At 50.4% G+C, this 27,807-nt stretch overlaps 11 protein-coding genes across 11 annotated transcripts; 6 read left to right on the top strand and 5 right to left on the bottom strand.

Annotated features, from left to right (window-relative positions):
• Positions 1-867: 867 nt before the first annotated feature.
• N7457_007947 (uncharacterized protein) lies at positions 868-2,095 on the top strand (the record flags this gene model as incomplete). The annotated part of the gene is made up of 3 exons (XM_057178990.1): positions 868-1,254; positions 1,310-1,739; positions 1,788-2,095. 3 exons carry the CDS (start codon positions 868-870, stop codon positions 2,093-2,095), a joined length of 1,125 nt encoding a protein of 374 aa, XP_057027376.1.
• Positions 2,096-3,337: 1,242 nt separating this feature from the next.
• On the bottom strand, positions 3,338-4,006 carry N7457_007946 (uncharacterized protein; the record flags this gene model as incomplete). The annotated part of the gene is made up of 1 exon (XM_057178989.1): positions 3,338-4,006. One exon carries the CDS (start codon positions 4,004-4,006, stop codon positions 3,338-3,340), a length of 669 nt encoding a protein of 222 aa, XP_057027375.1.
• Positions 4,007-7,260: 3,254 nt separating this feature from the next.
• N7457_007945 (uncharacterized protein) lies at positions 7,261-12,294 on the bottom strand (the record flags this gene model as incomplete). The annotated part of the gene is made up of 1 exon (XM_057178988.1): positions 7,261-12,294. One exon carries the CDS (start codon positions 12,292-12,294, stop codon positions 7,261-7,263), a length of 5,034 nt encoding a protein of 1,677 aa, XP_057027374.1.
• A 974-nt stretch (positions 12,295-13,268) lies between these two features.
• Positions 13,269-14,595, top strand: N7457_007944 (putative zinc metallopeptidase; the record flags this gene model as incomplete). Its single annotated transcript, XM_057178987.1, has 2 exons — positions 13,269-13,281; positions 13,331-14,595. The coding sequence occupies 2 exons, from the start codon at positions 13,269-13,271 to the stop codon at positions 14,593-14,595; spliced, it is 1,278 nt and encodes a 425-aa protein (XP_057027373.1).
• Positions 14,596-14,784: 189 nt separating this feature from the next.
• N7457_007943 (NAD(P)-dependent alcohol dehydrogenase) lies at positions 14,785-15,810 on the top strand (the record flags this gene model as incomplete). The annotated part of the gene is made up of 1 exon (XM_057178986.1): positions 14,785-15,810. The coding sequence occupies one exon, from the start codon at positions 14,785-14,787 to the stop codon at positions 15,808-15,810; it is 1,026 nt and encodes a 341-aa protein (XP_057027372.1).
• Positions 15,811-16,315: 505 nt separating this feature from the next.
• N7457_007942 (uncharacterized protein) lies at positions 16,316-17,478 on the top strand (the record flags this gene model as incomplete). The annotated part of the gene is given in 2 exon segments (XM_057178985.1): positions 16,316-17,358; positions 17,376-17,478. 2 exon segments carry the CDS (start codon positions 16,316-16,318, stop codon positions 17,476-17,478), a joined length of 1,146 nt encoding a protein of 381 aa, XP_057027371.1.
• Positions 17,479-17,863: 385 nt separating this feature from the next.
• N7457_007941 (DUF726 domain protein) lies at positions 17,864-20,029 on the bottom strand (the record flags this gene model as incomplete). The annotated part of the gene is made up of 1 exon (XM_057178984.1): positions 17,864-20,029. One exon carries the CDS (start codon positions 20,027-20,029, stop codon positions 17,864-17,866), a length of 2,166 nt encoding a protein of 721 aa, XP_057027370.1.
• A 250-nt stretch (positions 20,030-20,279) lies between these two features.
• On the bottom strand, positions 20,280-20,852 carry N7457_007940 (uncharacterized protein; the record flags this gene model as incomplete). Its single annotated transcript, XM_057178983.1, has 1 exon — positions 20,280-20,852. One exon carries the CDS (start codon positions 20,850-20,852, stop codon positions 20,280-20,282), a length of 573 nt encoding a protein of 190 aa, XP_057027369.1.
• Positions 20,853-21,151: 299 nt separating this feature from the next.
• sec17 (alpha-soluble NSF attachment protein SEC17) lies at positions 21,152-22,334 on the top strand (the record flags this gene model as incomplete). Its single annotated transcript, XM_057178982.1, has 5 exons — positions 21,152-21,184; positions 21,270-21,393; positions 21,473-21,779; positions 21,854-22,028; positions 22,095-22,334. 5 exons carry the CDS (start codon positions 21,152-21,154, stop codon positions 22,332-22,334), a joined length of 879 nt encoding a protein of 292 aa, XP_057027368.1.
• Positions 22,335-23,178: 844 nt separating this feature from the next.
• On the bottom strand, positions 23,179-25,661 carry N7457_007938 (small subunit rRNA maturation protein TSR1; the record flags this gene model as incomplete). Its single annotated transcript, XM_057178981.1, has 2 exons — positions 23,179-25,490; positions 25,556-25,661. The coding sequence occupies 2 exons, from the start codon at positions 25,659-25,661 to the stop codon at positions 23,179-23,181; spliced, it is 2,418 nt and encodes an 805-aa protein (XP_057027367.1).
• Positions 25,662-25,972: 311 nt separating this feature from the next.
• On the top strand, positions 25,973-27,625 carry N7457_007937 (WDR46/Utp7 family protein; the record flags this gene model as incomplete). The annotated part of the gene is made up of 2 exons (XM_057178980.1): positions 25,973-26,602; positions 26,660-27,625. 2 exons carry the CDS (start codon positions 25,973-25,975, stop codon positions 27,623-27,625), a joined length of 1,596 nt encoding a protein of 531 aa, XP_057027366.1.
• Positions 27,626-27,807: the final 182 nt, after the last annotated feature.

The raw sequence follows: 27,807 nt of genomic DNA, 5'->3' as shown, positions 1-27,807 counted from the left end.
TATCGCTCTTACACCAGTTCAGACGAAGGTGGTAGCCTCTTGACTTTCCTAACTCCAACTTCGTTCGAACACCTAATGATTTAGTTGCACCGATTGTATACTATTTTAGCATGACAGGCCTTGACGTTTTTCGTTATTCTTTTCAACTCACTAATCATCTAGATCTTTGCAAGAGAGGTTTCGGGAGGGTCAAGCCTTGACTAACGACATACATCTCATCAGCTTGATCCAACCCACCTTGGTCGTCGTTGGACCCGGAATCTGGCTGTGCGTCAGGCACGGTATCAGTTCCCTGCGTAACAGGTCCGAGCGCCTATCTCAGACTATCACGGGCTGGATCAGCCATGTTGACGTCTCTGTTCGGACGAAAATGGGGTAAATGTGGTGTTGATCTGTCGAGTGACCACTCGGCTTGCCTTGCGGGGCTCGGTAGTCTGTAGGAGAAATCTAGAAAGGTCTGGGAAGTGCTAGTGATCCTAGACTAGCAAAGAGGGCTCATCACTCTTCGGACTACAGGCGAGAGAGAGAGAGAAGGAGAAGAAACTATGATTCTCAGAACTGGGAAAACTGGAGCCTTATAGGCCAGGGAGTACTGGCAAAGAAGCTCAGTCTGCCAAACACTATTCAACATATAGTTAGTTCACGGCATACAAAAGTCGTCATATATAGCGCAATCCAAGGCCAGCATGATACCATAAGACCCCGCATCCTTCCAAGCAATGGGATGTATATCACCGAAAGAAACCTCCGAAAACACTCCGGAGTATACAGTGAATCACCAGCTGATCTCCAATATTTAGACAGATTGATTTTACATCCTAATTCTCTTTCACATCTGTCATTGCGACTGTCTATTTCAAGAGCAAAATGGCTCCCGCCGCTTTAGTAGACCAACCCCCAACCGAAAAAGTCCCAATCAAGCCATGGGTTCGTCCCTCACCCACAGAAGAGAAGCTTGATTGGGCTCCACTTGTTGAAATTGATCTATCTCGTTTCGACGAGCCCGGCGGAAAGGAAGAGCTCGCAAAACAACTATACGATGCGGTGACCCGAGTCGGGTTTTGGGTGGTGGTAGGCCACGGGCTTGGCGACGAGCAAGTCCTACGCCAATTCAGTATCGGAGATGCATTTTTCAAAGAGTCCCTGGAGGAGAAACGAAGCTTTGAATGCAATTTCTCCGAGGGTGAGTATTTCGGCTATCGGGAGAACTCGAGGTGGATTGGAGAGACGGGTGTCAAAGATAACGTAGAAATGGTAACGTACCTACCTTGCTAAATTCATGATCGAGGATAAGCGCTAACTTATGCAGCTTAATGTTCCCAAAGCCATCCCTGAGTGGGATGATGTTCCTAAACACCGGGTTGTTCGTCAGAACTACGATGAGATTGCGGACTTCCACCGCGATCTTTTTGACAAGGTTATCAGGAAGTTATTCGTCCTTATGGCGATTATCCTAGAATTGCCGGAAAATTTCCTCGTTGATGCCCATGCATATAACAAGCGCTCTGATGACCATTTGCGATATATGATTTACAACACCCGCACCCAAGAAGAGTGGGACAAGGCACAGGGCTATACCAAAGGTGGTCACACGGACTTTGGTAGCTTGACGCTGCTTTTCTCTCAACATGTTGCGGGCTTGCAGATCCGCACGTCTGATGGAGATTGGAAATACGTGAAGCCGGTCGAGGGTGGGATTACGTGCAATGCTGCTGACACGTTATCATTCCTTACCAATGGTAAGTGCCTAAAGCATGATAGCCGGGCTGCAGCTAACAGGACAACAGGTTTCATCAAATCCACAATCCATCGTGTTGTGACACCCCCCAGAGATCAGATCAGTATCCCTCGTCTTGGATTACTCTATTTCTGTCGACCAGGAGATCATACTGTTATGAGGACAGTGCCATCGCCTGTGCTTGAGCGTCTGGGCTTGCTCTCGGAAGAAGATAAAGACCAGAGTCAGCCTGCTGCTACGGGGACTGAATACGTTCGAGCGCGGGTTCGGGATGTCCACCATAGGACTGTCATTGACCGGCGGGAAAACACGTCGTTCGAGTTCAAGGGACTGAAAGTGCCGAATTATTATAACTAAGAAATACGCGATTTATCTATTCTGGGAATTACTTAGCACAGCAATATTCATGCCCTATCCGTGACTAATTTAAGCGGTTTGACTTGGTATCGTGACTTGAGAAATAATCACACAGAGTTTACTAGAGATAGTATCGCTGGTCACTGTCGCTTGTTCACCTGGTGACACATTGTCTGTCACTCTTTGACATGCTGTTCGACATCATCATCGAGATTCACATGTCCTTATTCGTGGATCTGTAGAGATGCATTCATGCATATGAACGGGACCTGCTTTCTCGCCTCAGGCAGAATCTGTCATTCCAGAGGCCTCAGCCACAACCCCGCAGTGAGTCACGTATGGAACTGGTAACGGCCTCGAGAAGAGTAATGTGAATGGCGAGAAAGAGTGTGAGTGGATTTCATGATCATCGCGCCTTGGCCAACGTGGGGTTATTCCATGTCTAGATCGCCGACCAATGTGCTATGCTTGAGAACAGATGCCGATGTCTCGCTGCCTAGCACTTGTCTATTTTAAATTTCCTATTTTCAAACATGAAAGACAGTTCCAAAAAATATTCAATGTTTCATAACCCGTACAGCATATTCATTCTCATGAGCGGGGGCTGTTCTAAAGAGTGTAAAGGTTGACAGCCTTGTGCCCAAGGACACATTCCAATCATCAAACAAAGGAAAATGGTAAAATCATCGCGAAAGACAAGCTTCTCCGCATAAATCATGAGTCACAGTAACGATAGCCAATAAAACGTGCAGCAGGAGACAAAACAAAACAACACGCATGAACATCGTCGACTTTCTGCATCTGTCATTGGCTCAGCCCCCACACGCACATCCTTCCCGGAAGAGTGCACCAGTAATGGGGCGAGGCCAAGCTTGCAGATTACTGTGTGCAGTCAAGTCAATTCTCGAGTCACATTGAAGTCGGGGTCCCAGACTGGGGAAAGCCCCCAAATCTAGGGACCCCGTGGGCTCGAGTCAGAAATCAAAGCTGGAAAAAAAGCAGGAAAGTGAATTTCCGAGGGCGCATCCAGGCAAGCCCAATCAATCCAGGTCTTCAAAGACTGGGTGGGGGCCAGTAATGTGCTACTTGCACATTACCGGCAAAGACCGTCTCGCGGTCTAAAGGGGGCAATCAATGCCCATCATGAACGAATTGAAGTTTCTTCAAAGCGATTGGGGTGGGTTGTAGTCGTATAACCGTATTTCGATAAACCAGAGTTGAAAATTGCTGCCACGTATACGCTCAACGGTGATACTTGGAAGAGCTCTCAACGTAGCGGCGAGGGGTCTCATACTGACGCTCCACACGTTCCAGTTGGTCGGTGCTGTACAGCGATCCACGGCTAGATGATGGGCGGCTGGAGGAGCCACCGGGGGAGCGGTACAGGATCGAAGTAGGAGAGCGGGAATTGCGAGGAGATCTCTCGATGATCTGATAGGTCTCAGGGGATGTGGAGCGAGGACGAACCTGCCTGCCGCTGACGCGGCGAGCTGGAACGAGGTAGGTAGGGTCGTAGCTGACAGTTTCGGTGGGCTGGACGGGCTGGACGGGCTGGACAGGCTGGACAAGGGCGGGCTTTGGGCGAAGACGCATACCCTGTTCCAAGGCTGTGAGAAGGTTGCGGACAGCGAAGTCCTCCCGGGGCAGCTTCACTCGAGTGTATTTGCCGTTCTCGTAATCCACAGTCGAGAAGTGCTTCCCGTTGCGGCTGTAGAGGTAGTTGGTGACATCGCGGGCGCGGGTGCTTCCTGACTCGCAGAGTGTGCGGCCATCCCTGTGTGTCTGGACAGCATCAGAGCAGTCGCGGCAGCGTTTGGCATGACGTTCGAAGTCAGTGACGACCAGCTTTTCGTCGTCGTGAAGCTCGCGTACCACAACGACGGGTTCTGTTATCTCAATAGGAGCAGGCATGCTGTTGGTGCGCCGTAGTCCAAGTAGACGTCGTCTCAGATTTAGACGGGGAGGAGATCTTTCTCGTGTCGAGAGAGTCGAAGGATCCACGAAGTACGAGGTGGAGCGATAGGGCGACACTGTGACTGATGTATGGGGTGTCACGCGAAGATGGTAGATGACCACCGTATGTAGATGATCCGGGAGTTAACTGAGATTTAAGTGTGACAATAGATTTGGAATGTTCCAATGTATGTCAAATGTATGTGGTTTGAGGCAGATGTTCTAGTGGAAAGGGAGGGGGGAGAGCGCCGTTATATAGTATGCAGGTCTCATGCGGGCTATAGATGCTGCCCTGGAGCCTGGAGGGTATGGCGTCTGTGGAGCCTGGGAGATCTGCACTACCTTCATAGTACTTGGCGCTTCACACTAAATCAAGCACGCACCAGGTACTTTCCTCGTACCGGCCTATCTCGACTGTCTGTGGCTAGGGAGGCTGTGCCTTGGCTTCGAACACCGCCGTATTTACGCCAGCCGACCCTCTGATTGGCCCAATCCGCCTAATGAACGGTCTGCCTCTAGACGCTCTCAATGTCATGCATCTTCCACCAGTGCCCTTTGGGTTCCCGACCGCAATTTCACAAAGGCACTAATGATTTTTTGAAGCCATAACCTCATGACATCAAGTATTTGACACGGTAATCTCATTACGCAGGTCATCATCGGTCCGATCCATTCAAGGATGTCGTGTGGCTTCTGATTCTCGTGTTCCTGCGCTATGACAAGGGTCTCGTGTCCCCCCTGAGAAATGGCCTCAGGTCGATGTCATTTGCGCCCTTTGGTTTCTCACCTTGGAAATAGAATTTGAAGATTTGACCACACCATTACATTCACGGATGTTCGATGGAAGGGGTTCTTGCCCGCACATTCCTTACACTCATAGGCCCCCCACGGCCGCCATCTCTATCAGCGTCTACTGAGACAGCTCTGGCAGTGCCTAAATCACATCATGCTTTGAGCATTGTTCGCTTGTTCCATATTTGGGGATACTAGAACGTTTCAGATTCTCCAAGAATAGCGTGCGATCTCGGATTCATCTTGGCCCCCCCGTATCTGGGGATTGTCACTAGCCTCAACCTGTGCCCTCAGCCGCAAGCCACCAGCCTCTACACTCCGAACGAAGCCTCTCATCCAGTGCTTTTTCCAGCTTATTCCCAGTTTGGAATGATGCTGAGCCTCCGCCACCGTTTTCTCTATCTCTCATTCATGATTCGATACACCAGCCACTGATCTCTTCTTATGGGGTTCCGTTCCCCAAATTGTCCGTGCTAGCTAGGCCAGTGCTCAGGCCAAGGATCCTTTTTCGATTATGACCAGACTCTTGATTGCTTTCCTCGTCTGACAATTCGCGTCGCTTGACGCGCACGTCAGATTTCGTTTTTTCGTTCAATGCTTTTTTTTTATCGCTGCCTCCCCAGGCACCAGCGAGTCACATTGCTTATACCAGGACACCTGTCCTCCCGTCGCGCGCGACAACCTCGAAGGGACAGATTGTTCTCTTTTGTCATTCGAGGATTCCATCATACCCCAATCCACCCTTGCCATGATGGAATATCTCTCACCTCAACGTTCAGCCCCTTGCGTTATTTGTTTGCTACCCCCATACTAACTATTGACCAAGTCAAGGCCTAACCGGAGCCTGGCAGTATGCCAATATCAATTGTGTTCATGCAACGTTCTACAACAGCCCGGCCGGGCTAGCTCAATCGGTAGAGCGTAAGACTCTTAATCTTAAGGCTGCGGGTTCGACCCCCGCGTTCGGCTATTCCTACAAAAACACCTCAAGATTTCTTTTTTTTGGTCGATGAAAAATTCAGCTGGCTCTCCATCGCGTACTCCAAGATGAGTGGCTGAGGAACCATCGAGGGTCCACTAGTGGGCCCGGGCCGATGCTGACGAACTGCAAGCAGCCGACATGCGACGGATTACGCACAGGTGTATGTTTTGCTTGACAGGGCAAAAACAAACGAATTGTAACCCTCAAATTGCTGAATCTGCAGGCAGCAAGAAATCTGTTCAGCATAACAATCATGAATAAACCCTGTCTGACACTTGTGGCTTTGCCTGGCCCGAGCGCAAGGCAGAGAACGCCTTGTTTCAATGAAGACTTGATAAAGTTCGTCGCTCAGCTGGACAAGGATTATCGCAACAGGTCTAGTGCATATTATTCACCTAGGCATGCAATTTCAATATAGTTTCCTGGGGAATCACATCGTCATCTTTATTGTGATTGGACGTCCAAACTTTTCATTTTGGACTTTTCAAAATAAACACCCGGGCTCCGTAATATATATATCCTCAACATGACTATGGAATACAATAGCTGCACCTATCGTGCCGGTTTTTTATCGTGCACCCATACTTAAATAGGGTTCCTGCGTATGATTTCCAATCATTTTATTCGATTATGCCAATTACCAATATTCCCAAGCCGATGTTCTAGCCCGCATCGAATGCCCTCCCTCTCTCATTTGGTAGTATGCACTTCACACTTGAGCCTAGAATGTAACCCATCGACAAAATTTGCCACCTAGGCTGATTGAAGCAATGTGATATGGCTTGTTTCAAAGTTTCTACCCCTCACTATCTTTGTCTGCCTACTTTCAAAGCTGGTTGCTATGTACTTTCAATTCAATATTGCAAATCAGCATGGCACCGTCCCCTCCCTTTGCTGTGGCTGCCTAAATCAACTGAGATAATAAAGAAGGACGGTAATCCTATTTCTTATAGCATTACAATAGAGAATTACAACCCAGTCAAGTTGGTCAACTTAATTAAAAGTGGACAAGACGACCGGGAGTCACATGTACCAGATACGACACAGAAGAACTGTATGTCTAACCCTAACATTCCATTTTACTTTATTGATATGACAAGATTATGGCCCAGCCTACATTGGCTTCACTTGGATTGTGCCAAATGTCCCCAAATCGGATAGTACTATTCAAGTCGTCGGGGAGAGGACAACGGAATAGTTGCCAGGAAAGCTAGGAGGCGAATGCTGTTAAGAACCCCGAGATACTGGATATCAGAAGCACTAGTCGCAGGTCGGGATATAGCGTTTTCGCCAGTTTGGATAATAGGATAAAGCTAAGGGATATTTCGTACGAAAGCCACACAGAAGATGATAGTCCAGGGTGTGGTAACAGTATACTAGAGCGATCGTTCTTTAATAATGACAAGCTAGAGACAGCGAAAGCGAGGAATATATTCAATCAGATCAAGGTATACCAGTATGTAAGCGACACTGCCATAAGCCCAAACGAAAGAAGCCAGAACGTCGAGCTTGGACCTAGGAGAGCCATTGAAGTCACAGCTGTCCTTTTGGGTACCGTGACTGTGGATGGCAGACAAGCCACGGAATCATGTGATGGCCCCTTCCCGCTTCCGTGGGTATTTGACGCAGAAAGCTCTTCAAGAAGGTTTCTCAACGTCTCTGATGTCGAAGCAGTGGACACAAATTTTTCATCAAGCACAAGTGACACCTCAAAGGTCTCATGCTTTTGATTTGGGTGTAATGGACTGTGGAAGGGATAATTCTGCACGCAGTGCGAGCATAGATCCACATGGGCACAGGTTTTACACACAAAGCGAGAGCCGTCGATGGGCTGTCTACAACTGTCACAATCAGGCTTGTATGAGGGGGTCCCAATAAAGGTATCCTGAGACAAATGCAGCTGAAATAGATATTGGGCATTGTCTAGGTCGCCGATAAACAACAGATACCGCCCTAGTTGATTCACAAGGGGCCAGGGGAAGTGCAACTGAGACTGAAGAAGCGTATCTGAGATGTGAAGGATGGATTGGCGAACAGCAAGCTCTTGGGCAGAATCAGGGGTCGCAACAATTGAAGGGAAGTGGGTTTGAATTTGGTGCATCAGGCTTTCATTTCCATTTACCCAGTCAAGGATATTTCTGCCATAACCATCTCGAAGAGAAGGATTGGCATCAAGATGGAAGAGACGTGTGGCAAAATCGATATGACCGAGACAAATAGCCAAATGAAGTGGGGTTTGCAAAAGCTTGTCCCGCACATTGATAGAGCAGAGAAGGTCCGGGAACTGTTGGAGAAAGCTGACCTCATTTTTCGAAGCGGCAATATGAAGAGGAGTCTGGTCAAGTTCATTTGCAAGCCATGGATTTGCACCAGCGTGAAGGAGCGTCTGAACTTGATCAGCTTTGCCCTGATGAATCGCTGCCAAGATAGATGATCCATATCTACCACCCCGAGCGTTGACATCGGCGCCAGCGTTAAGAAGCATACGCACAACCTCGGTGCTTCTCCCGTATGGAGCAGACTGTCCGTCATCGTTACATATAGCAGCCTGTAGGGAATTGCCGTATTCACCACCTTGTGCGTTGGGATCGGCGCCAGCGTCGAGGAGCACCTGCACAATCTCACTACTTTCCCAGTATGCAGCAATACATAGAGCATTGCCGAATTCACCACCCTGGGCGTTCATGTCGGCACCAGCATCGAGGAGCACCTGCACGACCTGACTGCTTTTCCCGTAGGAAGCAGGGTATCGGGAAGCATTATATGTAGCAGCTTGTAAGACATCGCCGTATCCGCTACCCTGGGGGTCGATATCGGCGCCAGCGTCGAGGAGCATCTGCAAGATCTCACCCCTTTTCTGGTAGGAAACAGGCTGGCGGTAATCGTGACATATAGCAGCCCGCAGGGCATTGCCGTATTGGCCACCCTGAGTGTGGACATCGGCGCCAGCATCGAGGAGCATCTGCACGATCTCACTGCTTTCCGTATTTACAGCAGCCTGTAGAGCATTGCCGTATTTACCACCCTGGGCGTTGACATCGGCGCCAGCGTCGAGGAGCATCTGCACAATCTCACTGTTTTCACAGTATATAGCAACCTGTAGGGCATTGTCGTATTCTGTACCCGCGACGTTGATATCGATGCGGGCGTTAACATCGGCGCCAGCATCGATGAGCATCTGCACTATCACCCTATTTCTCGTGTATATAGCGGCCTTTAGGGTATTGCCGTATTTACCACCTGGGGCGTTGATATTAGCACCAGCGTCGAGGAGTATCTGCACGATTTCACTGCGATTCGTCCATATAGCAGCCTGTAGGGCATTACTATGTTCACCACCCTCGGCGTTAACCTCGGCGCCAGCATCGAGGAGTATCTGTATAATATCTCTACGCTCCCTATCGACAGCAGCCTGTAGTGCATTGCCGTATTTACCACCGTTAACATTGATATCGATGCGGGCGTTAACATCGGCGCCAGCGTCGAGGAGCATCTGCACGACCTCACTGCTTCCCCAACATACAGCAACCTGTAGGACATTGCCGTATTGACCACTCTGGGCGTTAACATCGGCTCCAGCATAAAGGAATATCTGCACGATCTCACTACGGTCGCTGCATATAGCAATTTCCAGGGCATTGCCGTGTTGACCACTCTGGGCGTTGATGTCGGCACCAACCGCGAGAAGCAACTGCACGATCTCAACGCTTCCCCAAAATGCAGCAGCCTGTAGGGCATTGCTGTATTCACTACGCGGGGCATTGATATCGGCGCCAGCGATGAGGAGCATCTCCACGACCTTGGCGCTTTTATCCCAAGCCCGGCATATAGCAGCCTGTAGGGGATTGCTGTATTTACCACCCTGGGCGTTGACATCGGCGCTAGCATCGAGGAGCATCTGTATGATCTCACTGTTTTTTCTGTATGCAGCAGCCTGTAGGGCATTACCGTATTCACCACCCTCGGCGTTAACATCGGCGCCAGCTTCGAGGAGCATCTGCACGATCTCACTGCTTTCACTGTATGCAGCAGCTTGCAGGGCGTTACCATATTTACCACCCTGGGCGTTGACATCGGCGCCAGCGACGAGGAGCATCTGCAGAATCAACTCGCTTTTCCTATACGCAGTAGCCTGTAGGGCATTGCCGTATTCACCGCCCTGGATATTGATATCGGCGCTAGCTTCGAGGAGTATCGCCACGATCTGATAGTCTTCCTCGTATGCAGCAGCCTGTAGGGCATTGCCGTATTTACCACCCTGGGCGTCGACATCGGCGCCAGCGTCGAGGAGCATCTGCACTATCTCACTGCTTCCACTGTATACAGCAGCCTGCAGGGCATTGCCGTATTCACCACCCTGGGAGTTGACATCGGCGCCAGCGTCGAGGAGCATCTGCACGATCTCACTACTTCCACTGTATACAGCAGCCTGCAGGGCATTGCCGTATTTACCAGCCTGGGCGTTGACATCGGCGCCAGCGTCGAGGAGCATCTGTACGATCCCACTGCTTTCCCCATACGCAGCTGCTTGCAGGGCATTGCCGTATTCACCACCCTGTTCATTCACCTCTGCCCCAGCTCCAAGCAAAATTCCAACAATGTTCTGATGTCCTCCCAATGAAGCCGCTTGTAGAACACTTCCGTCTGTACCCATTGTTCCTTCAATGTTCGCACCTTCGTGCAGAAGCCATTCGACAAGTGTCGCATGCCCATAGCTAGCCGCCTCACTCAATGGTGTGTTTCCTCTCCTATTCTTCGCTTCGCAGTCCGCTCCTTTCTCGCGCAAAATCCTTGCCCCTGTTTTATGACCGTATCGCGCTGCTAAATGGAGCGCTGTATTTCCGTCTCCGTCTTTTCTCGCCATGTCATCGCTGTTCAAAGATACACGTTCCATGAGATCAACGAGATTTGCAGCTGCCGCCATATGAATGATTGCAATGTTTTCCGACGGGCACGCTGGGTTATGAGGGTCGAGAATCCGATAAATCTGGACCCACTGATCTATCACTTGCTGTAGGATATCTTGTTCATCCAGTATCATGAGCACACGGGCGTTAGCAGATTTCTCCGCATGAATGAAAAGATTTATAGTGGCGTAAGCAAGTAATGGGTGGCTCCGGATAAGCTCATCTCTCCTCACTTGGGGATCACTTGAAGTATATCCCTCTATGCGGAGCGAGGCCAGATAAACAAGACAATGTCGGTAGAGATCTGCCTGACATTGTAAGAGGATATTCGCTTCTTCCAGGACTGAACTGCTGGCGCCGATATTATCACTCAAAGCAGCTAGACCTTTCGCGCGCAAGAAGTCATTGACTGACTGGTGTACAACCTGAACAGTCTCATCGGAAGCCCAGTTTGAGACGACTTCCACTAATCCGCCAGAAATAGCTTTGATCTTTCGCTTCATGCGCTCGTCGCTTTCAACGAAACCATGGATCTTCTCCCAGGCTTTTGGGGCACACGTTACCTCGGCATTCTCAGCTGCCAAGGCATACCGCATTTCCATCACAGTCAGTGGTCGCTCGGCCAGACAGACCCATTGAAACAGTACGAACGATTGCTTCAAGTTCTGCACTTCTATCACGTCGTTCAGAATATACATATACACCTCTTCCAGGCCGGCTGGGACTTCGCGTAACCAGAAACGGATGTCGTCGAGTGATTCCCCTTCAAGAATTCTCTGTCGGGCAAGAGGCATGATGAGACAAGCCCATTGGAACACACCATTGGCTTGCTGGATCAGTTTTTCTAGCAGCACTGGTCCTATGTCTTCGCTAGGGCTGTCCTCAAGTTCTGTCTCGGCAAGTATGTCTGTAATATATGTAGCGATGTCGTTGTGATTATGCTGTTCGACATGTATCTCCATAGTCTGGGCACTTCCTACGATAGGATAGTGTCGACATGAAATGCAGATTCGAATAGCAGCGTTTTTCTTTTCTGCTCGGTCAATAAGTCGATGGAAATACCCTGCGAGCTTTTGAGCAGACTCGGCTCCCGTCTCATCTAGGGCATCGACAAAAACCGTCACACGTTGTCGACTAGCGGATGCTAGGATGGCAACTGCCAGTAACTCTTCTAGCACCACTTGTGGCCATTCCCACTTGCCTTCACCGTACCCAAACTGCCTAGATCGTTGTTCATAGGCCTCGCGTACCTGAGGCCGTACGGTCACATCGCGGTCAAATATTTGGTTCAGTAAAGACCGAAGCATGCCTAGTGGTGTGCGTTGCATATCTGTGCCTCGGGCACTAAAGAAAAAGTCGAGCTGAATGCCCTGGTCGTCGTTCTGTGAACTCTTGAGTTTGTCGTGTAGGAATGCCATCAATGTCGATTTGCCCGCACCCGGCTTGCCCTTGATCCATAGTAGGCCACGCGGTTTGCTGCTCCAGGATTGGTACTTTTCCAACTCCAAAATCCATTGGCAGGTATTGCTATGACATGGCTCGACATTCTCTCTCCGGTCTAGCATCCGCGGAAATGCCAGTAACCCAAGTATCTCTACCACTATAGTAAGCTACAATCCCTTAAACCTATACGGGGTGGAGCGAACCATTGTCTACCTTCTGCTGTGGGTCTTCAGTTCGGTCTGGTCCAAAAGAGGCTTTCAGTCAGCTAAGCGCGGCTTGGTTGACGCCTGCAAAGTCGTACCGGATAAAACATTGATTACTCCGTGATTTATCCCAAACTGAGGCCCCGAGCTGTGGTTTCCAAACGAGATTTGATTCATAGTCGGTAGGCGGCGCGTTGTATGATGGTATGAAGGTGTTGGTGAAGGCCCTCAGGAGTCGGACAGCGGGGGATATTCTCAGCCTCACGATCAGGTGACAATTTCCCTTTGCTTCGGGAGTATTAGCGTGCACATTCGCCGAGTATCGGGCTATTAAATAATTAAATTTTGGATCCTATGTGCTGCAGTTCGTTGGAACCAGATTGCTAGGCTAGAGGATATCTTCAACGGGTTGCATGGCGCAATGCAGCAATAGAGCGAGGACATGCGAGGATAACTGGGGACAGATACCTGAAGGCGAGGACAAGCGGGGACAAACGAGGACACCGCGAGAAGGTGCCAGCACCAGCTCCGCCTAGAAATGCCATAGTGGGAAGCTAGACTGCCAAAAGTGACTGTTTATTATGATCTTATGCCCTGATAAGAATAAAAAGAATGAAACAGCGACTGGTCGCAATTGGCGAGGGAACCGGGGTGTTCATGCCGTGGACTTGCACCTGCGGGGAAGGTGATTCGAGGGGTTTGCCGACGCGGGGGTGTTTACCCGTCGTCTCTTCTCATCGGCAACGTCGTCGGAACCAAAGGCAAGTGACGAAGTCTATTGCTCGTCCAGTTTGTCTGGGTATAAAAACCCCGGTCCATCATGGCCGAGGGAACCGATTTCCATTTTAAATTTGTCACAACCTGATATCTCGCGACCTTCATAGCACCGCAATATGCAACTACGAGGTATGAACTGCTATAATCAAACAAACAATACAACTGCTCACCTATAAAGAGAACATAAATCAAGACCTGGGTGAAATTATCAGCCGCCATCGCCCAGATCTAAAACCCTTCGAAGATGTCTATCGACACCTACATACCGAACCCGAACTATCAGGCCAAGAGGAGCAAACCGCCAAGATAGCATCTGATCATCTCAAAGCAGCAGGATTCGAAGTGCACACGAAAATCGGTGGCCATGGCGTAGCAGGAATCCTTCGCAATGGCAATGGCCCAACAATCCTCCTACGGGCGGATATGGACGCATTGCCCGTAGAAGAACAAACCGGTCTACCATACGCCAGCACAAAACATGTTAAGGACGTCGACGGATCCAAGAAGCCTGTTATGCACGCCTGCGGACACGATTCCCATGTCGCAACGCTAATGGCAGCCGCTACACTCCTGCAATCCGCTCGCAAGCATTGGAGCGGTACCTTGATCTGCATCTTCCAACCTGCCGAGGAACATCTCAACGGCGCACAAGCGATGCTAAACGACGGGCTGTACGACAGAATCCCCAAGCCGGACGTTGTTCTCGCGCAGCATGTGACGCGGATGCGTGCTGGCACAATCAATCTCCGCGCAGGTCCGTTCCTCACAGCCGCGGACTCTTTCGATGTCCGCGTCTTCGGCCGCGGGGGTCATGGATCAGCACCGCATACGACAATAGATCCTATCGTTATCGGTGCATCCATCGTCACTCGCTTGCAGACTATTGTCTCGCGCGAAGTCACGCCGGGCAAGCTGGCGGTTGTTACCTGTGGTAGTATCCATGCTGGCAGCTCGCCGAATATCATCCCAGCATATCTTGATCTACAGCTCAATGTGCGGACTTATGATGAAAATTTGCGAAAACGCATTTGTGCTTCGATTCATCGTATTATTGAGGCTGAGTGTAAGGCTGCTGGTGCTGTACAGAAGCCGGAGATTAAGCTTGTTTCTTCGAGTCCGTCGACTATCAATGATGGACGCACTATTGATGCTCTCCGTGAGACTTTCCAGCCGTATTTCGGAGATGATTTGGTTGATATGGAGCCCCCGACTGCTAGTGAGGACTTTTCTCTACTGGCGACTGCTGCGGGCGCACCTTATGTTATTTGGATGTTTGGTGGAACTGATTCTCAGACCTGGGAAGATGCAGTCGCGAAGGGCACAGTTGATGAGCTGCCGAGTAACCACTCGCCGTTCTTTGCGCCGGTTATCCAACCTACGTTGCGCACGGGCGTGGATGCTATTGCACTTGGAGCCCTGACATTCTTGAAGAAACAAAAATGAGCAGATATACGATTAGTCTCACAATTCTAAATATGTCTAAATATTCAAACATTGGTTTCCTCGTTGATGGCCACACAATAAACTGACCCTGGTGCGGGTGAGGTCATCGGCGATCGCCCTCCCCAAAAAAGTGGCGACGTATGTACACCTCTCAACAGCACCACTTCCAAACAAAGACACACATCTAAAATGGCCTCTGCGCAGTCACCTCCTTCAGAAATGAAAGCCTGGCTCTACTCCAGCACCACAAATGGACTAGAAAAGAACCTCAATTTCGACGCGTCAGCACGCGCACCACCAGCCGTCCATGGCAACAATGTCCTGGTGAAGGTTCTCTCCGCCTCACTCAATCCAGCCGATTTCAAAGTCCCCGAAATGGGACTTGTCGCGCGCAAACTCGTAATTGGCACACCGGCATCCCCAGGAATGGATTTCTGCGGCCGGGTCGTTGTCGCTGGCGATAACGCGACCGAGTTTTCTCCAGGCCAGCTCGTCTATGGCTGTCTTAGCAGACCCTCACAGTTTGGCTCGCTGGGCGAGTACCTCATCGCATCAGCAAGTCTTCTTGCACATCTGCCGGAGGGCGTGGAAATAGACCACGCTGCTGCTATTGGCATTGCAGGCCAAACGGCGTACCAGGCTCTGGCTGGGTACGTCAATGCCGGCGATAAGGTGTTTATCAATGCTGGTTCTGGAGGATGTGGTATTTACGCGATTCAGATTGCCAAAGAGATGGGATGCCATGTCACGACTACCTGCTCGACGAAGAATGTGGAGTTTTGTCGTGGACTAGGTGCTGATGAAGTTATTGACTACTCCGTTGAGAAGGACTTGGTCGCTACGCTGCGTGATCGTGGGGTTGTTTTTGATCATATTGTTGATCATATTGGACAGCCTGCACCGCTCTATCGTGAGTCGCATCACTTCTTGGCACCTGGCAAGGCATTTGTCCAGGTTGGTGCGTCCGCTATGACGACTTTTGTTGATAGGTTGGTTTGGCCTGGGTTCTTGGGAGGTGGAAGGAGGAAGTATGTTATCTTCTTCTTCAAGAATACTCGTGAAGATCTTGTGAAGATTGGTGAATGGGTGCAGAAGGGGGCTGTCAAAGTCCAGCTAGATACTGCCTTCGAATTTGAGGATGCTATTCAGGCATTTGAGAAGCTTCGCTCTGGCCGTGCCAGGGGAAAGATCGTTGTGCATGTGGCTAAGCCATGATCTGGACGAAAGATATCTTGTTGAGGCCTTGCTGCTCCAGGCCGACATAACCCATCAGATAATTAGTTCCTTCTTCCTCCTCTTCCCTCTCCTCTCTCTCTTTCTTTCTGTCCTTCTCCCTCTAGCTAGTTCAATAAGACATAGCTTTCTCCCAAAACTCTGCATTGACCTAGCCTTTCTAGATATCTATATGTAATAATATACCAAAACACTATTTTTAAACACTGACATTCGCATTTATCTTTGGAGTTCCATGGATTTAGGGGCAGTCGTGGAAACTCTAAGGGGTCTTGGGGCGACTCTAGTAGTCCGCGCCAAATCGGGAAATCAACTACATACATGTAGTTATCAAGTCCCAGAAAGGCATAGTAGTATGAATTTCCGACGTAAACTCGACGATGTACTCGGCATATGAGTCGACAGTTGAGTCGAACTGATATCCTCTTCCTTCAACATCTCTAACACCACTTTGTTCTCATTTTTTCCACGCCTTGCTTCACCCATTATGGAGGTCCCAATACTCCCTTCTCTAGGTACACTTTCCAAGCTTCCTACAGAGATCCGCTTGCTCATCTGGGATTACCTCCTTGATACTATTCACACCCAACTGCCAAATCACACCACGTACAGCGCCAATCCTCTATCTATCCTCTGCGCCAGTGGGTACCTTTACAATGAGATTTCCTCTCATCTCTATCACGAATGCACTCAGCATATTGTGCTGGACCCAGAATATGACAAGCACGAATGGATGAAAGTCCGTCTACAATCCCGAACCGTGAATGTGGACCTGATTTTTAAGAACAACGAAGAGGCCAAGACACATTTCCAGACCTTTCCGCATCACAGAACCAACATGGTGGTCTACTTGGCACCCCCATCTTCGATGGACCCGGGTCAAGTAGTATTGATGTGGCAGAAGACGACGGCACTGGTCGATCTTCTTATTCCCACGACTTCGACACAGCAGGTGAGAGTGTGTACGGTGGGATCATGGGAATCAATAGACCCACCAACTCATTGGCAAGGACGAAGAAGTGATTTTTTCGAGATGGGAGGCTTGCAGGAGACAATTAGTTCTCCATATACATACCACCCAGACCAAGATATCGCCCTGCTACCATTTCTTCGTCTGGGCCTATGGTTCAAGAACCCACATATCGACGTTCCCGCGCTGTCAGACGACGAGTTTAACATTTTACATCACCACCTATCGTCCTTATTCAACCAAAAAGGGTTCAATCATAGATTCAACACCCTCCACTGCCTCAGAAAGGAAACAGCGGTTTTCCAAATCGAAAGAACAATCATTGAAACAGATGTTTTCCTGGATAACTCCCTCGACGAGCTACCCGGTATAACAGCAGCTTTCCTTCGACTGGAGCGATTCAAACACTGGTTCAAGGACGGACAAAGCTGCATATCGCCGTATGAGGAAAAGGTCGCCGAGAAATTATCGGTCTGTCCGTGTGCTGTCTTGAAGATGGATCCCTGGCTGGCGAGAATGGGCCTGAGATACAGCGTTCTCATGCTGTTTTATTTCACCCTGTTGGTATTCAATCGAGTACCGCTGACAATATCAAACGGGTCCATGAGAGTGATATGGAGTTCGCAGCTTTGGTCGGGAATGTGCTTGGCTGGCCTTCCGAACGTCAGCGTACTACGTGATCATCTGTTGAGGCTGCGGTGCCACCCTGAATACTGCCAGATATTCCATTGGTATGCGAGGTGGTTAGCTGAAAAGCATCCTTGGGAATCCAGGGATGAAGAGCTAGATTTCTTTCTCGTACGGGGTGATGTGCCAATCAGGCAGCACAGGCGGGATACTCATAGTCAGATATGATTGGAGTATCAAGTGGTAATTAAGAGAAGCCAGTGATTGCAACTATTTTTGGACTAAAAGATACTGGAGCGATCGGAGAGCAAGCTAAGGGGGCCGTGTTAGTTTTGATATAAGAATTGACAATGATTTGTATTCAATGAGCTTTATCTGAAATGTAACCCGAAACTGAGCCGATCTACAAACGCCAACCTCTCATTTCAAATTTAAAGCCTAGAGCGCAGAATGCTTGGAGGGGTCTTCCTTCAAAGGCGCCGAATAGTCATCGTCGTCCATATCAAGCATCTCAATCCTGTGACTGATCATGTTTTCCTGAGTCTGCGCCTCAACCTTATTCTGCAATCGTGTGTCTTCCCCAAAGCCATCTTGGCTATTCAAGGTCTCGCGAGCATCAGATGAGTGCGGGTCTTTAACACCGGCCTCGCGCTGATTCTCCCGCAGCTCCTCCTCCAGTCGCTTATCCTCGGCGGCGAGGGCGGCTTCTTCACGTTCAATTTCAGTGGCATCAAGATCTTGCAGCCCAGTGAGGGTAAGAATTCTGCCGAGCAGGTACTGGTATCGCAAGTGGCCGCTAATCATTTCGCTGACATTGATATTTTCGACGCCTGGAACACCTTCAATTGGCTGCAAACCGGCGACACCAAGTTGGAGACTGCTGGTTCGGTAGAGGAATGCGAGGACCGAATCGTTCTCAGAAAATACGTTCACAACACGTCCGCTCACGACACTACGAATCTTTTGCCAGTGCTCCGTGTTGGAAGGAGTGGGCGATCCCATCATAATGACCGACTCGACCAAGCCGTAGGCATTTCTCTTTTCCAAACTTTGGAGGCAAGAGAAGATCAGTCGAGATCCAAGGGAATACCCAATCAAGGTCACAGGCCGTTCTCCCTGGGCCTTGTTGATTAGGGCGTCGGCGAGAACTTCACCCGCTTTATCGGCACGGGCTTTGGCCACGCTGAACGGGTTGTCGACGATGCCGGCAACTTTCAGGAGACCTAGGGGGAGCATCACCGCGCTCATGATCGCGTGGAAGAATGTACGAGACAAGACCTCGCGTCCAGCGACTGACCATGCTGCGCTAGTCACAAGTGCTGAAATCGCATTACCCAACTTCATCAAGGGCTCCATCTCCCAGCGAAGCCCGAACACTTCGGAGTCGGCACCAATCACTCGCCATGGGATCATGAAGTCCGACTCCTCCTTGACCCAGCCGGTGACACCAATGGTAACTCGTAAACGATGATCTTGCTCGGCAGACTCCTTTTCTTTAACATTACGGCGGCGCTCTCCTCGAATCGGAATAAAGGCAAAATCGTCCACTTCACGAGCGTACTTTTCCATCATGCGACCTGTCATACGGCCGCCATAGGCGCCAAACAGGCCACCGACAACAACACTACTGCCAGCCAATGTACCCAGAAGCCCGGCAGCAGCAGTAGCACCAAGACCTAATCCGCCCATAACTGTTCCAAGACCCGCAGCTACCAATGGAGCTGCGAGTCCACCAGTGAGACCGATCAAAGCTGCCCCAGCCACAGATGCAAGGCCGACCTTCCATTTTCTCATATCATCCTTTTTTTTCGGTTGCTCTTTTGTGTCTTGGTCTGCCGAGAGCGCCAAGGCCGTTTGTAGCAGCCCTCGAGCAACCTTGATTTCGTCTTGATTAAGAATGTTGATATCTATGTTTAGGCTTGATGCGACATTCAACATCAAGACCCTCGAATAAGCGCTGTAGTGCTCTAAACTGAGCATCAAAAGAAGAAGAGAGTGAAGAATGAGCAGTTTCTTTGCTTTGGGGAGATTAACCAATGGCGTTTCCACGGGATGATAGATTTCTTGTAATTTGGCCAGTCTAGCTTTATCCTCGTCCAGTGGCAGATCATCAGAGCTGGCAGCATCTTTCAGTTCTTCTTGGCCTTGTTTTTGTTGCTGGTCGTCATCATCTTTATTGACAACTGTGCCGACCCGTAACAACACGGAATCTCTCCAGTCCTCAAAACTGGAGAGGGCAGTGACTTTGGATTGAGTGCTCAACGCCTTGACCGGAGAGCCTTGGTGTGGACTTCCGCTGTTCCCTGCTGCAGCATTGCCATGTGGTCTCGCTGGTAAGGGCGGCAAGTCTTCCACGGGATCCACCTCCCGGGAGGATTGTGGGCTGGAGCGACTGGGAGACTCATCCTTGGGATTGGTCTTTTCAAAGAGCTCTAGAATTCCAACGCGCATTGACTCAGCAACCTCAGCAACGAGGACAGTCAAGTCAGCACGCTGCGACCGGTCCAAGATCGACGATAGATCTTGACCGCGGTCGCTTTCGGAAGCATTGGATGACTTGGATTCAAACAATGCAGCACGTTTTTCTTTGAGATTTTTGAACATCCCTGCTGAATCAAAGTGAAATGAGGTGACAAATTTTTGAAGCAAACAGGCAGAAGCCAATGGCAAATGTTGTTGGAGAGGGGCGATGCTGTCATAGCTCCCCGGGGGTTGGCCCTGGAAACTGCTGACTCAGATATTACACCTCAGGTGACCTCAAGAAAGACACAGGTGTTGATATCACTCTACTTGCCTTCATGTCGAGTCGGCATGTTTCCAATGGGTCCAATGCTGCAGAGAAAGAGAGAATAACTCAATTGCCAATTTCAACCATAAAGTATTTCCCCTTCGTCTTTGTCGCGGATCCTAGCACATTCCCATCCCAAGCTGTTCCATCCGGAGTATCGTTCTTTTCGCCTGGGACACGCTGGATCTTTCCGCGTCGTCCGGACACCTTCTCCTTAGCTATAGCTTCCCTAAGTCGTTCAATCCCGATTGTGGCCTCCTCTAGAGCAGCAGGGCTTTCATCGCGAATCCGGGGCAACGGCGCGACCCCAGTAGTATCAACAAGTTGAATCTCCTTCACAAAATGAATCTGAGACTCCAGTGTATCGAGCATTGACTGCTCCTCTTCTTGGTTGGCAGGCTGGGGAAGAGCCGAGATGCGCAGTAGATGGTGGAGTTGTTTCGGCGTGACGGATGGTGGCGGTTTTGAAGCTGGGTTGGGAAGCAGTGACCGAACAGACCAGTTCGGTGCGCCAAGTATAGTCTCGATATCTGCGTAATCGGACTTTTCGGAATAGGAGCGAGAGAAAGCCATGTGCTGCCGGACTGGTGCTGGGCGCAATGACTTGGCCAGTCGAACACCAGTGCGAAGAGAGAACATTTTAGACATTTGGGAAACGAGAAGCTTGCCCGTGAAGAGTCGATATCGCAATCGATTAGATAGAGAAACAGTCTAAAATAAGCTGTTCGGCGTAAAAGTAGAAGTATGTAGTTAAAACTGGTGCAGGTCAACAACCGGGGAGCTCAGGCGGAGGCCGAAAAATAAAGGACACCGCCTCCACGGGACCGCCGATCGATGCTCTCATCGATAGACATCCTGTTGGCCACACTCCTGCTACTTCACTTCGATTATTTGCGGACTATTGCCTATTGCAGGAAAGATAGACACATCTACTCAAAATGACTCAAGATCCTCGTGTCCTAATCCAAAAAGTATGCATACTTCCCCGTCTTGTTTGCATAAGCGATGACGATAGTGCGCATAGCTGACTAGACCTCGCTCGTTGCGCTGATTTAGGCCGACAAAGCGCTATCTAGCGCCTCTGGCGGCTTTAGCTGGTTTGGAGGACGCGCAGAGAAGTACGAGGCTGCCGCAGACCTATACAGCCAGGCTGCAAATGCGTTCCGAGTACAGAAGATGAGTGAGATACCCCGCCGCGTGCCCGTTCTATCGCCTTATTCTGCCTAAATCGACAACTCACATGTGATTCGATCCGATAGACAAGGAGGCCGGCCAGGCTTTTGAGAAGGCCGCCTCTATCCAAACCCAGAACCTCAACGAACCCGACGACGCAGCCAACACCCTCCAGGAGGCGTTCAAGGTCTACCGCAAGTCAGACCCCGAGGATGCTGCCCGCGTACTTTCCAGTGCTATTGAGCACTACGTTCTACGAGGAAACTTGCGCCGTGCGGCGACGCAGCAGCAATATCTGGCTGAGGTCTATGAGGTGGAGCTTGGAGATATGAAGAAGGCGCTGGAATCTTATGAGAAGGCCGCCGAGTGGTTCGAGGGTGATAATGCTGAAGCGTATGGACCCCTGAACTTCTCTTGTCGGGATACACTCGAGAACACAACCGAGCTGACATATCATTCATATGCAGCCTTGCAAGCAAGCACTATCTTAAGGTAGCCGATCTGGCCGCCTTGGAAGGCGACTACTACAAGTCCATCACCAACTATGAGCGCATTGGCCGGAGTTCTATTAACAACAGCCTGATGAGATGGTCTGTGAAGGACTATCTCCTGAAGGCAGGCATCTGCCACCTTGCCACGAAAGTATGTCGCTCTTATCTTATTCTTCACCCGTGGCTGGATATTAATTTCAATTGCGCCTTTGTTTAGGATTTGGTTGAGACCAACCGTGCACTGGAATCATACCGTGAACTTGATCCTAGCTTTAATTCTACACGGGAGCACCAGCTACTTGTGGACCTCGCCCAGGCTGTTGAGGGTGGTGACCAGGAGGCCTTCGCTGACAAGCTGTTCCAATATGACCAGCTCAGCAAGCTGGACAAGTGGAAGACCACCCTGCTCTTGCGGATCAAGAATAACATTGAGGAGGCCGAGGAGGACTTCTCGTAAATGGCGATTGATTTCTTCGGTGATTCCCCGTGCGTGATGTCTAGAGAATACTCACCCTCAAGTTTTTGGCTTCTTGTTTTGCTTGCTCATGTTCAATGTAACTGGTCTGGAGATGAAAACAGATCGATGCATTTATTATCTCTACCACCAATACTATAACATTTGAAAGAAAAATTATCCAATGCCTCGTATTACCTACAGCGTGCCATGTACTGAGCGCTCCGTATCTGTCTCGAGGTCCGCAAGGAGGTCTAAGGTTTTGCTTATACCTAAGCCTCTAGCGGTCGAAGTATAGGTCGGTCACTACAAAAGACGCCCAGTCGAGATATCTGACGGAAGATTATTGTGTATGGCTCACTGTGTAGAAAAGTCCCTCTCGTCTTGACAATTTGCCAAGCAAGGCTTTAGCCCAGGCATCATAATGAAGTCCACATACCCCGTATATAAGAGAAATACGAGCAAGATGGCTGCTGTGAGCTTGGGACAAATCCGAAGCACCAACCGGGGACCTTGGGAAAGGAATACGAAAGAAGGGAAGCAAGAAAGGGACATGTTTCCACGTGAAAGTGGGAAACTGCATCTCGTCAAGACTTCCCTCAGAGGCAATCGCGACCTCGATATCTTCATACAGCGGCAATAAGCTACATCCAGACAACTACTAGTAGATACGGACTTCAAGTGCAAAAGATTCGTAATTCATCATTTAAAGATGCTTCAGGTCTATATGTACTTTTGGGGTGTAACATGCTCCCTCCAGAATCAGGAGAGCTACCCTCATCATATAATCAGTTCAGTCAAATGGTATCATATCATCCCCCTCACCAGTGCCATTGTCACCAACAGCTTACGCAGCAATAGCCTCCAAAGCCTTAGCCTTGCGAGGGAAGACACGCTTGTACAAACTGACACCCACGGAGTCTTGCGGGTTGATCTTGGCATCGAAGGTAGCCTTGAAGTATCCGTGTGTACCAAGACTCTCCTTGAAGTATCCACTGCGGCCACGGCGGGTCCACAGCTGGAGGGCCTTGAACCATTGGATATCCTCGGCGTTGAAGAACATGTACCGGATGGTAACGACCTTCTTGTGGATCTTGTAAGGGTGACCGGTAAGGATGGCACGCTTGGCAACCACGCGCTTCTGATCGGGTGCAACAACGGTACCGGTACCGATCAGCTCGAGCTGGTCAAGGGCAATCGGCTCGTCCTTGGCTTCGGCGGTATCCATTGCCTCGTCGCCGTCCTCCTCCTCGGCTTGCTTGCTCTTGAAGACGAGGATGGGAACAGAGCCCCAGGTCATGGGTCCAATCCAGGATGCGATAGCGCTACGACCGGGGTGCAAGAAACGGTCGTATTTGTGAACGTTGTTCGGTGTGTTATCAGCCGAGGAGAAGATGGGGTTGACGATCATGCGGCGGGCACCACACTGGACGACAAGTTGCTCCTTAGCCCTGAGAGGCTTCTCCACGCTGGAGCTCAGGGTCATGCTGACGTTGACTACAGTCTGCTTGTGCTCGTGGCGGAGCAGAGAGAAGAGTGAAATCGGCTTGCTGCTGTTGCGCAGAATGGAGGGGACTGCGCGAAGGTGGATATCCACTCGAGTACCGGGGTTAACACCGCCCACGAGAGCCTCTCTCATGATGCGGTTCTTGGAACCACGGTGATCGGCAAATTGCAGCAGTCGGCGCCAATCCTCGGGCTCATAAGGACGATCCTCGGATGTTTCCCAGTGGCTGAGCTTCAGGTTCTTCAACCCACGGAATCGGGCCAGACGTTCTCTGGCAAGCACGTTGGGGTGCAATTCAATCTCATCGGGGAACTCCAGGTCCTCCTCGGCTTCGGTCTTACGGCTGGCACGGTAGTCGGCCAATTCCTGGGCCTCATCCTCTGGGGAGGGGTCGAGGAACATCTCAGATTGCGGGTATTCTGAAGGACCACCCTCGGTCATCGCATCCAAGTGGTCTGGGAACACACCATCCTCGGGTGCTCCAGCGGTATCCATCTGCATAGGCTCATCGTCATCGTCCATGTCAGATCCAGAGTCTGAGACATCTTCGAGATACCAAGCAGACTGGTAATTTGAAGTACCCTTGGGCAACTTCTTGGGTACTGGCGGAATGTGTGAATCATCATCCGAGAAGTAGTGGTAGTCGTCCAGCAGAACACCCTTCTTCTCTGTCTCAGCCATGGAAATCATGTCGTCATCCACCATCTCAATCTCTTCAGGGGCAACAGCTGCCATGTCGTCCTGATCCGCAGTAGGGGCGTCCAGGATTTGTGTAGCATCATCGGCATCAACGGCCATTGCATCGTCCCGCTTACCCTTTGCGGTTGTAAGCGGCGCTGCTGTGATTGAATCGATCTGGAAATCACCCCATCCGGGAAGGTGAACGATGCGGTCTGCCTTCAAGCCCTTTCCGCGAACAACACCAGTGATGACAACGTCATCGACCACCTCCAGGTTAGACTCTGGCCACTGAACATTCTCAACGAACATCCAGCTGCGGTCATCACGCCAGCGGATACCCTTGGGGGTAGCAGTGCAGATGGATCGGATAGCATTGGAAGATTCCTGTCGAGAGTCGAGTGACATAACCTTCTCGATAGTGGGGAAGAAGTGATTAATGAAAGACTTCAAGGAAGCAGCCACCTGAGGCCGCTTCTTAGGGGGGTCGATCCTGTCGAGACCTTGTACGACAGTCAACACATTAGAGATACCCTGGCCCTGAATCGAGCGCAACAGCATCTCTCCCTGCTCATCAACCTCAACCTGAGATGACAGCACCAACACAACGAAATCGGCCATACGGCAGACATCCAGAGCGCTCAACAAATCGTACTTGGCGGGAACATACTGCACACTTTGGCGGAATCGATCAATGCGCACACGGGTAGGTCCATCGGGCGAGACATCGGTCAACACATCAACACTCTCGTTGATAGAAGAGATAGCGGCGGCGGTATCAATATCGGCGGTCAACGGCACAATTGCGACATGTCGGGGAGCACCACTCTGGCCGGCGAAGATGCTTGTGGCTTGGGAACGTTCCTGGTGCTTCAGAGCCTGTCTCTGGCGAGCGGTATTGCGGCGATCGAGTTTTGACTTGAGCTGTTGGTGGGGTGTCTTACGACCGCCCCGCTCATCACCTTCGATTTTGCCTATAAAGATGTAAGTGTTAGAATTGCATATCAAATATTTTTTTGGAGGGTTCAAAAAGCATTACCTTTGGCTAGATCTTTCAAGGCGCCTTTGGAAGCATGCTTGCTCTTGTAGGGCTTGTGGGAAACCTTGGTGGTGGAGCGGTGGTGGTGCACCGGCTGGGCAGGCATACTGGCCTTGGACCCTTTAAAACGATAAGGGAGAGAGTCCAGATTGAAGCAAGTGCAAAATTACTTCAAAAATATCCAGTCAGAGCAATTTACCACTGGCAAACAGGCAAAAAAATTCAAAGTGCCTCTCGTCGGAAAAAAAAATGGCAACGATAAGAAAACAAAATTCGCCAGTGGAGGATAAGCGAGCGGTGAGCGCAGTTCTTGGCGAAATTTTGGGCAAAACACTTTTTTTCTTGGAGCTACGCTTTTCGTCCGCCTTATTAGCTGCTCGAGTTCTTTCACAAACGAGCTCGACAAATTGCCAGAAAATGGCCGATTCAGCCCACACTATGGCTGTCGCCAAGGACGACCGCCAAGCGAAGATGAGACTCGCAGAAGCCGAGCAAACCTACGGACGAGGCAAAGGCGTCAATGCGAAGAGTGCGCGGGACAAGAAGTTGCGCGCAAACCTCAAGAGACAAGAATTTAAGCACAAGGAGGCCGTTCTTCAAGCGAAGGATGCAGAGATTCTGCTCGAACACTCAGAGGGATTCCTCGAACCCGAAGGTGAACTCGAGCGGACATACAAGGTCCGCCAAGATGAGATTCGGGAAAGCGTCGGAATCGAGACAGCAAAGAAGGGATTCGAATTGAAGCTTCCAGATATGGGCCCCTACCGTATGGACTACTCGCGGAACGGACGTGACCTGCTGCTGGCCGGAAGAAAGGGACATGTTGCGACGATGGACTGGCGCGAGGGCAAATTGGGCTGCGAGTTGCAGTTAAATGAGACTGTTCGAGATGCCCGCTGGCTGCATAACAACCAGTTCTTTGCCGTGGCACAGAAGAAGCACACTTATATCTACGATCACCAGGGAACTGAGATTCACTGCTTGAACAAGCACGTGGAACCGCTGTTCCTGGAGTTCCTGCCATATCATTTCCTTCTTGCAAGCGCTGTGAGTGTCGTCAATTCTTGAAAACCCAGTTCCACCACTAACCGGATTATTCTATAGCAAATGAGCGGACATCTCAAATACACCGATACCTCTACTGGCCAGACCGTTGCTGAGCTGCCTACACGGTTGGGTAAACCAACTGCTCTCGCCCAAAACCCATGGAATGCCATCCTCCATGTCGGACACCAGAATGGAACAGTAACTCTCTGGTCACCCAACTCTCAGACTCATCTTGTAAAGGCACTTGTGCACCAGGGACCTGTTCGGTCATTGGCAATTGATCGCCAAGGCCGGTACATGGTCTCCACAGGCCAGGACCAAAAGATGAACGTGTGGGATATCCGTATGTACCGCGAGGTGCACTCATACTCATGCTACCAGCCCGGTGCATCTGTAGCCATCAGTGACCGCGGCCTGACCGCAGTCGGCTGGGGCACCCAAATGAGCGTATGGCGAGGTCTCTTCGACGCAGCCGCAGCCGATCAAGGCAAAGTGCAGAGCCCATACATGGCCTGGGGTGGCGATGGCCAGCGCATCGAGAACGTGCGCTGGTGCCCTTACGAGGATGTTCTTGGTGTAGGACACGACCAAGGATTCGCCAGCGTCATCGTTCCCGGTGCAGGCGAGCCCAACTTCGATTCATTGGAAGCCAACCCCTACGAGAACGTACGACAGCGCCAAGAGCACGAGGTTCACTCGCTGCTCACCAAGTTGCAGCCGGATATGATCTCTCTCGATCCCAACATTATCGGAAAGCTCGATACTGTCAACGACCAGAAGTACCAGGAGCAGCGCAACCCAGACCGTCAGCCCGAAGATCAGATGGAGAAGATCAAGAATCGGGGTCGTGGTCGCAACAGTGCTCTGCGCAAGTACCTCCGCAAGAAGGGTGGCAAGAATGTCATCGACGAGAAGCGCGTCAAGGCCGAGACGTTGCGCAAAGAGTATGCCGCTCGTACAAAGGACAAGCTCAAGCAGGAACGTCTGGATCTGGGACCCGCTCTGTCCCGATTCGCCAAATGAGACTGTTGCTTGTGTGACATCTCGTGGAGCAGTCGAGGAACAACCCCATCTGCCCAAAAGCACCCAGATACCCAGCCCTCACGCGGCTTCTGTGACATATTGGAGATTTGGCGACAGCTGCATTCCAGGCGTTCTCGGGGAATTTTGTATTCGGAGGGAAACAAAAGCAGTCATTTACGAAT

This window comes from Penicillium paradoxum, assembly GCF_028828445.1.
Source record: "Penicillium paradoxum strain IBT 22861 chromosome Unknown utg000007l_segment0_segment0, whole genome shotgun sequence".
NCBI lineage: Eukaryota > Fungi > Ascomycota > Eurotiomycetes > Eurotiales > Aspergillaceae > Penicillium > Penicillium paradoxum.
This window is presented reverse-complemented; position numbering and strand designations above follow the sequence as displayed.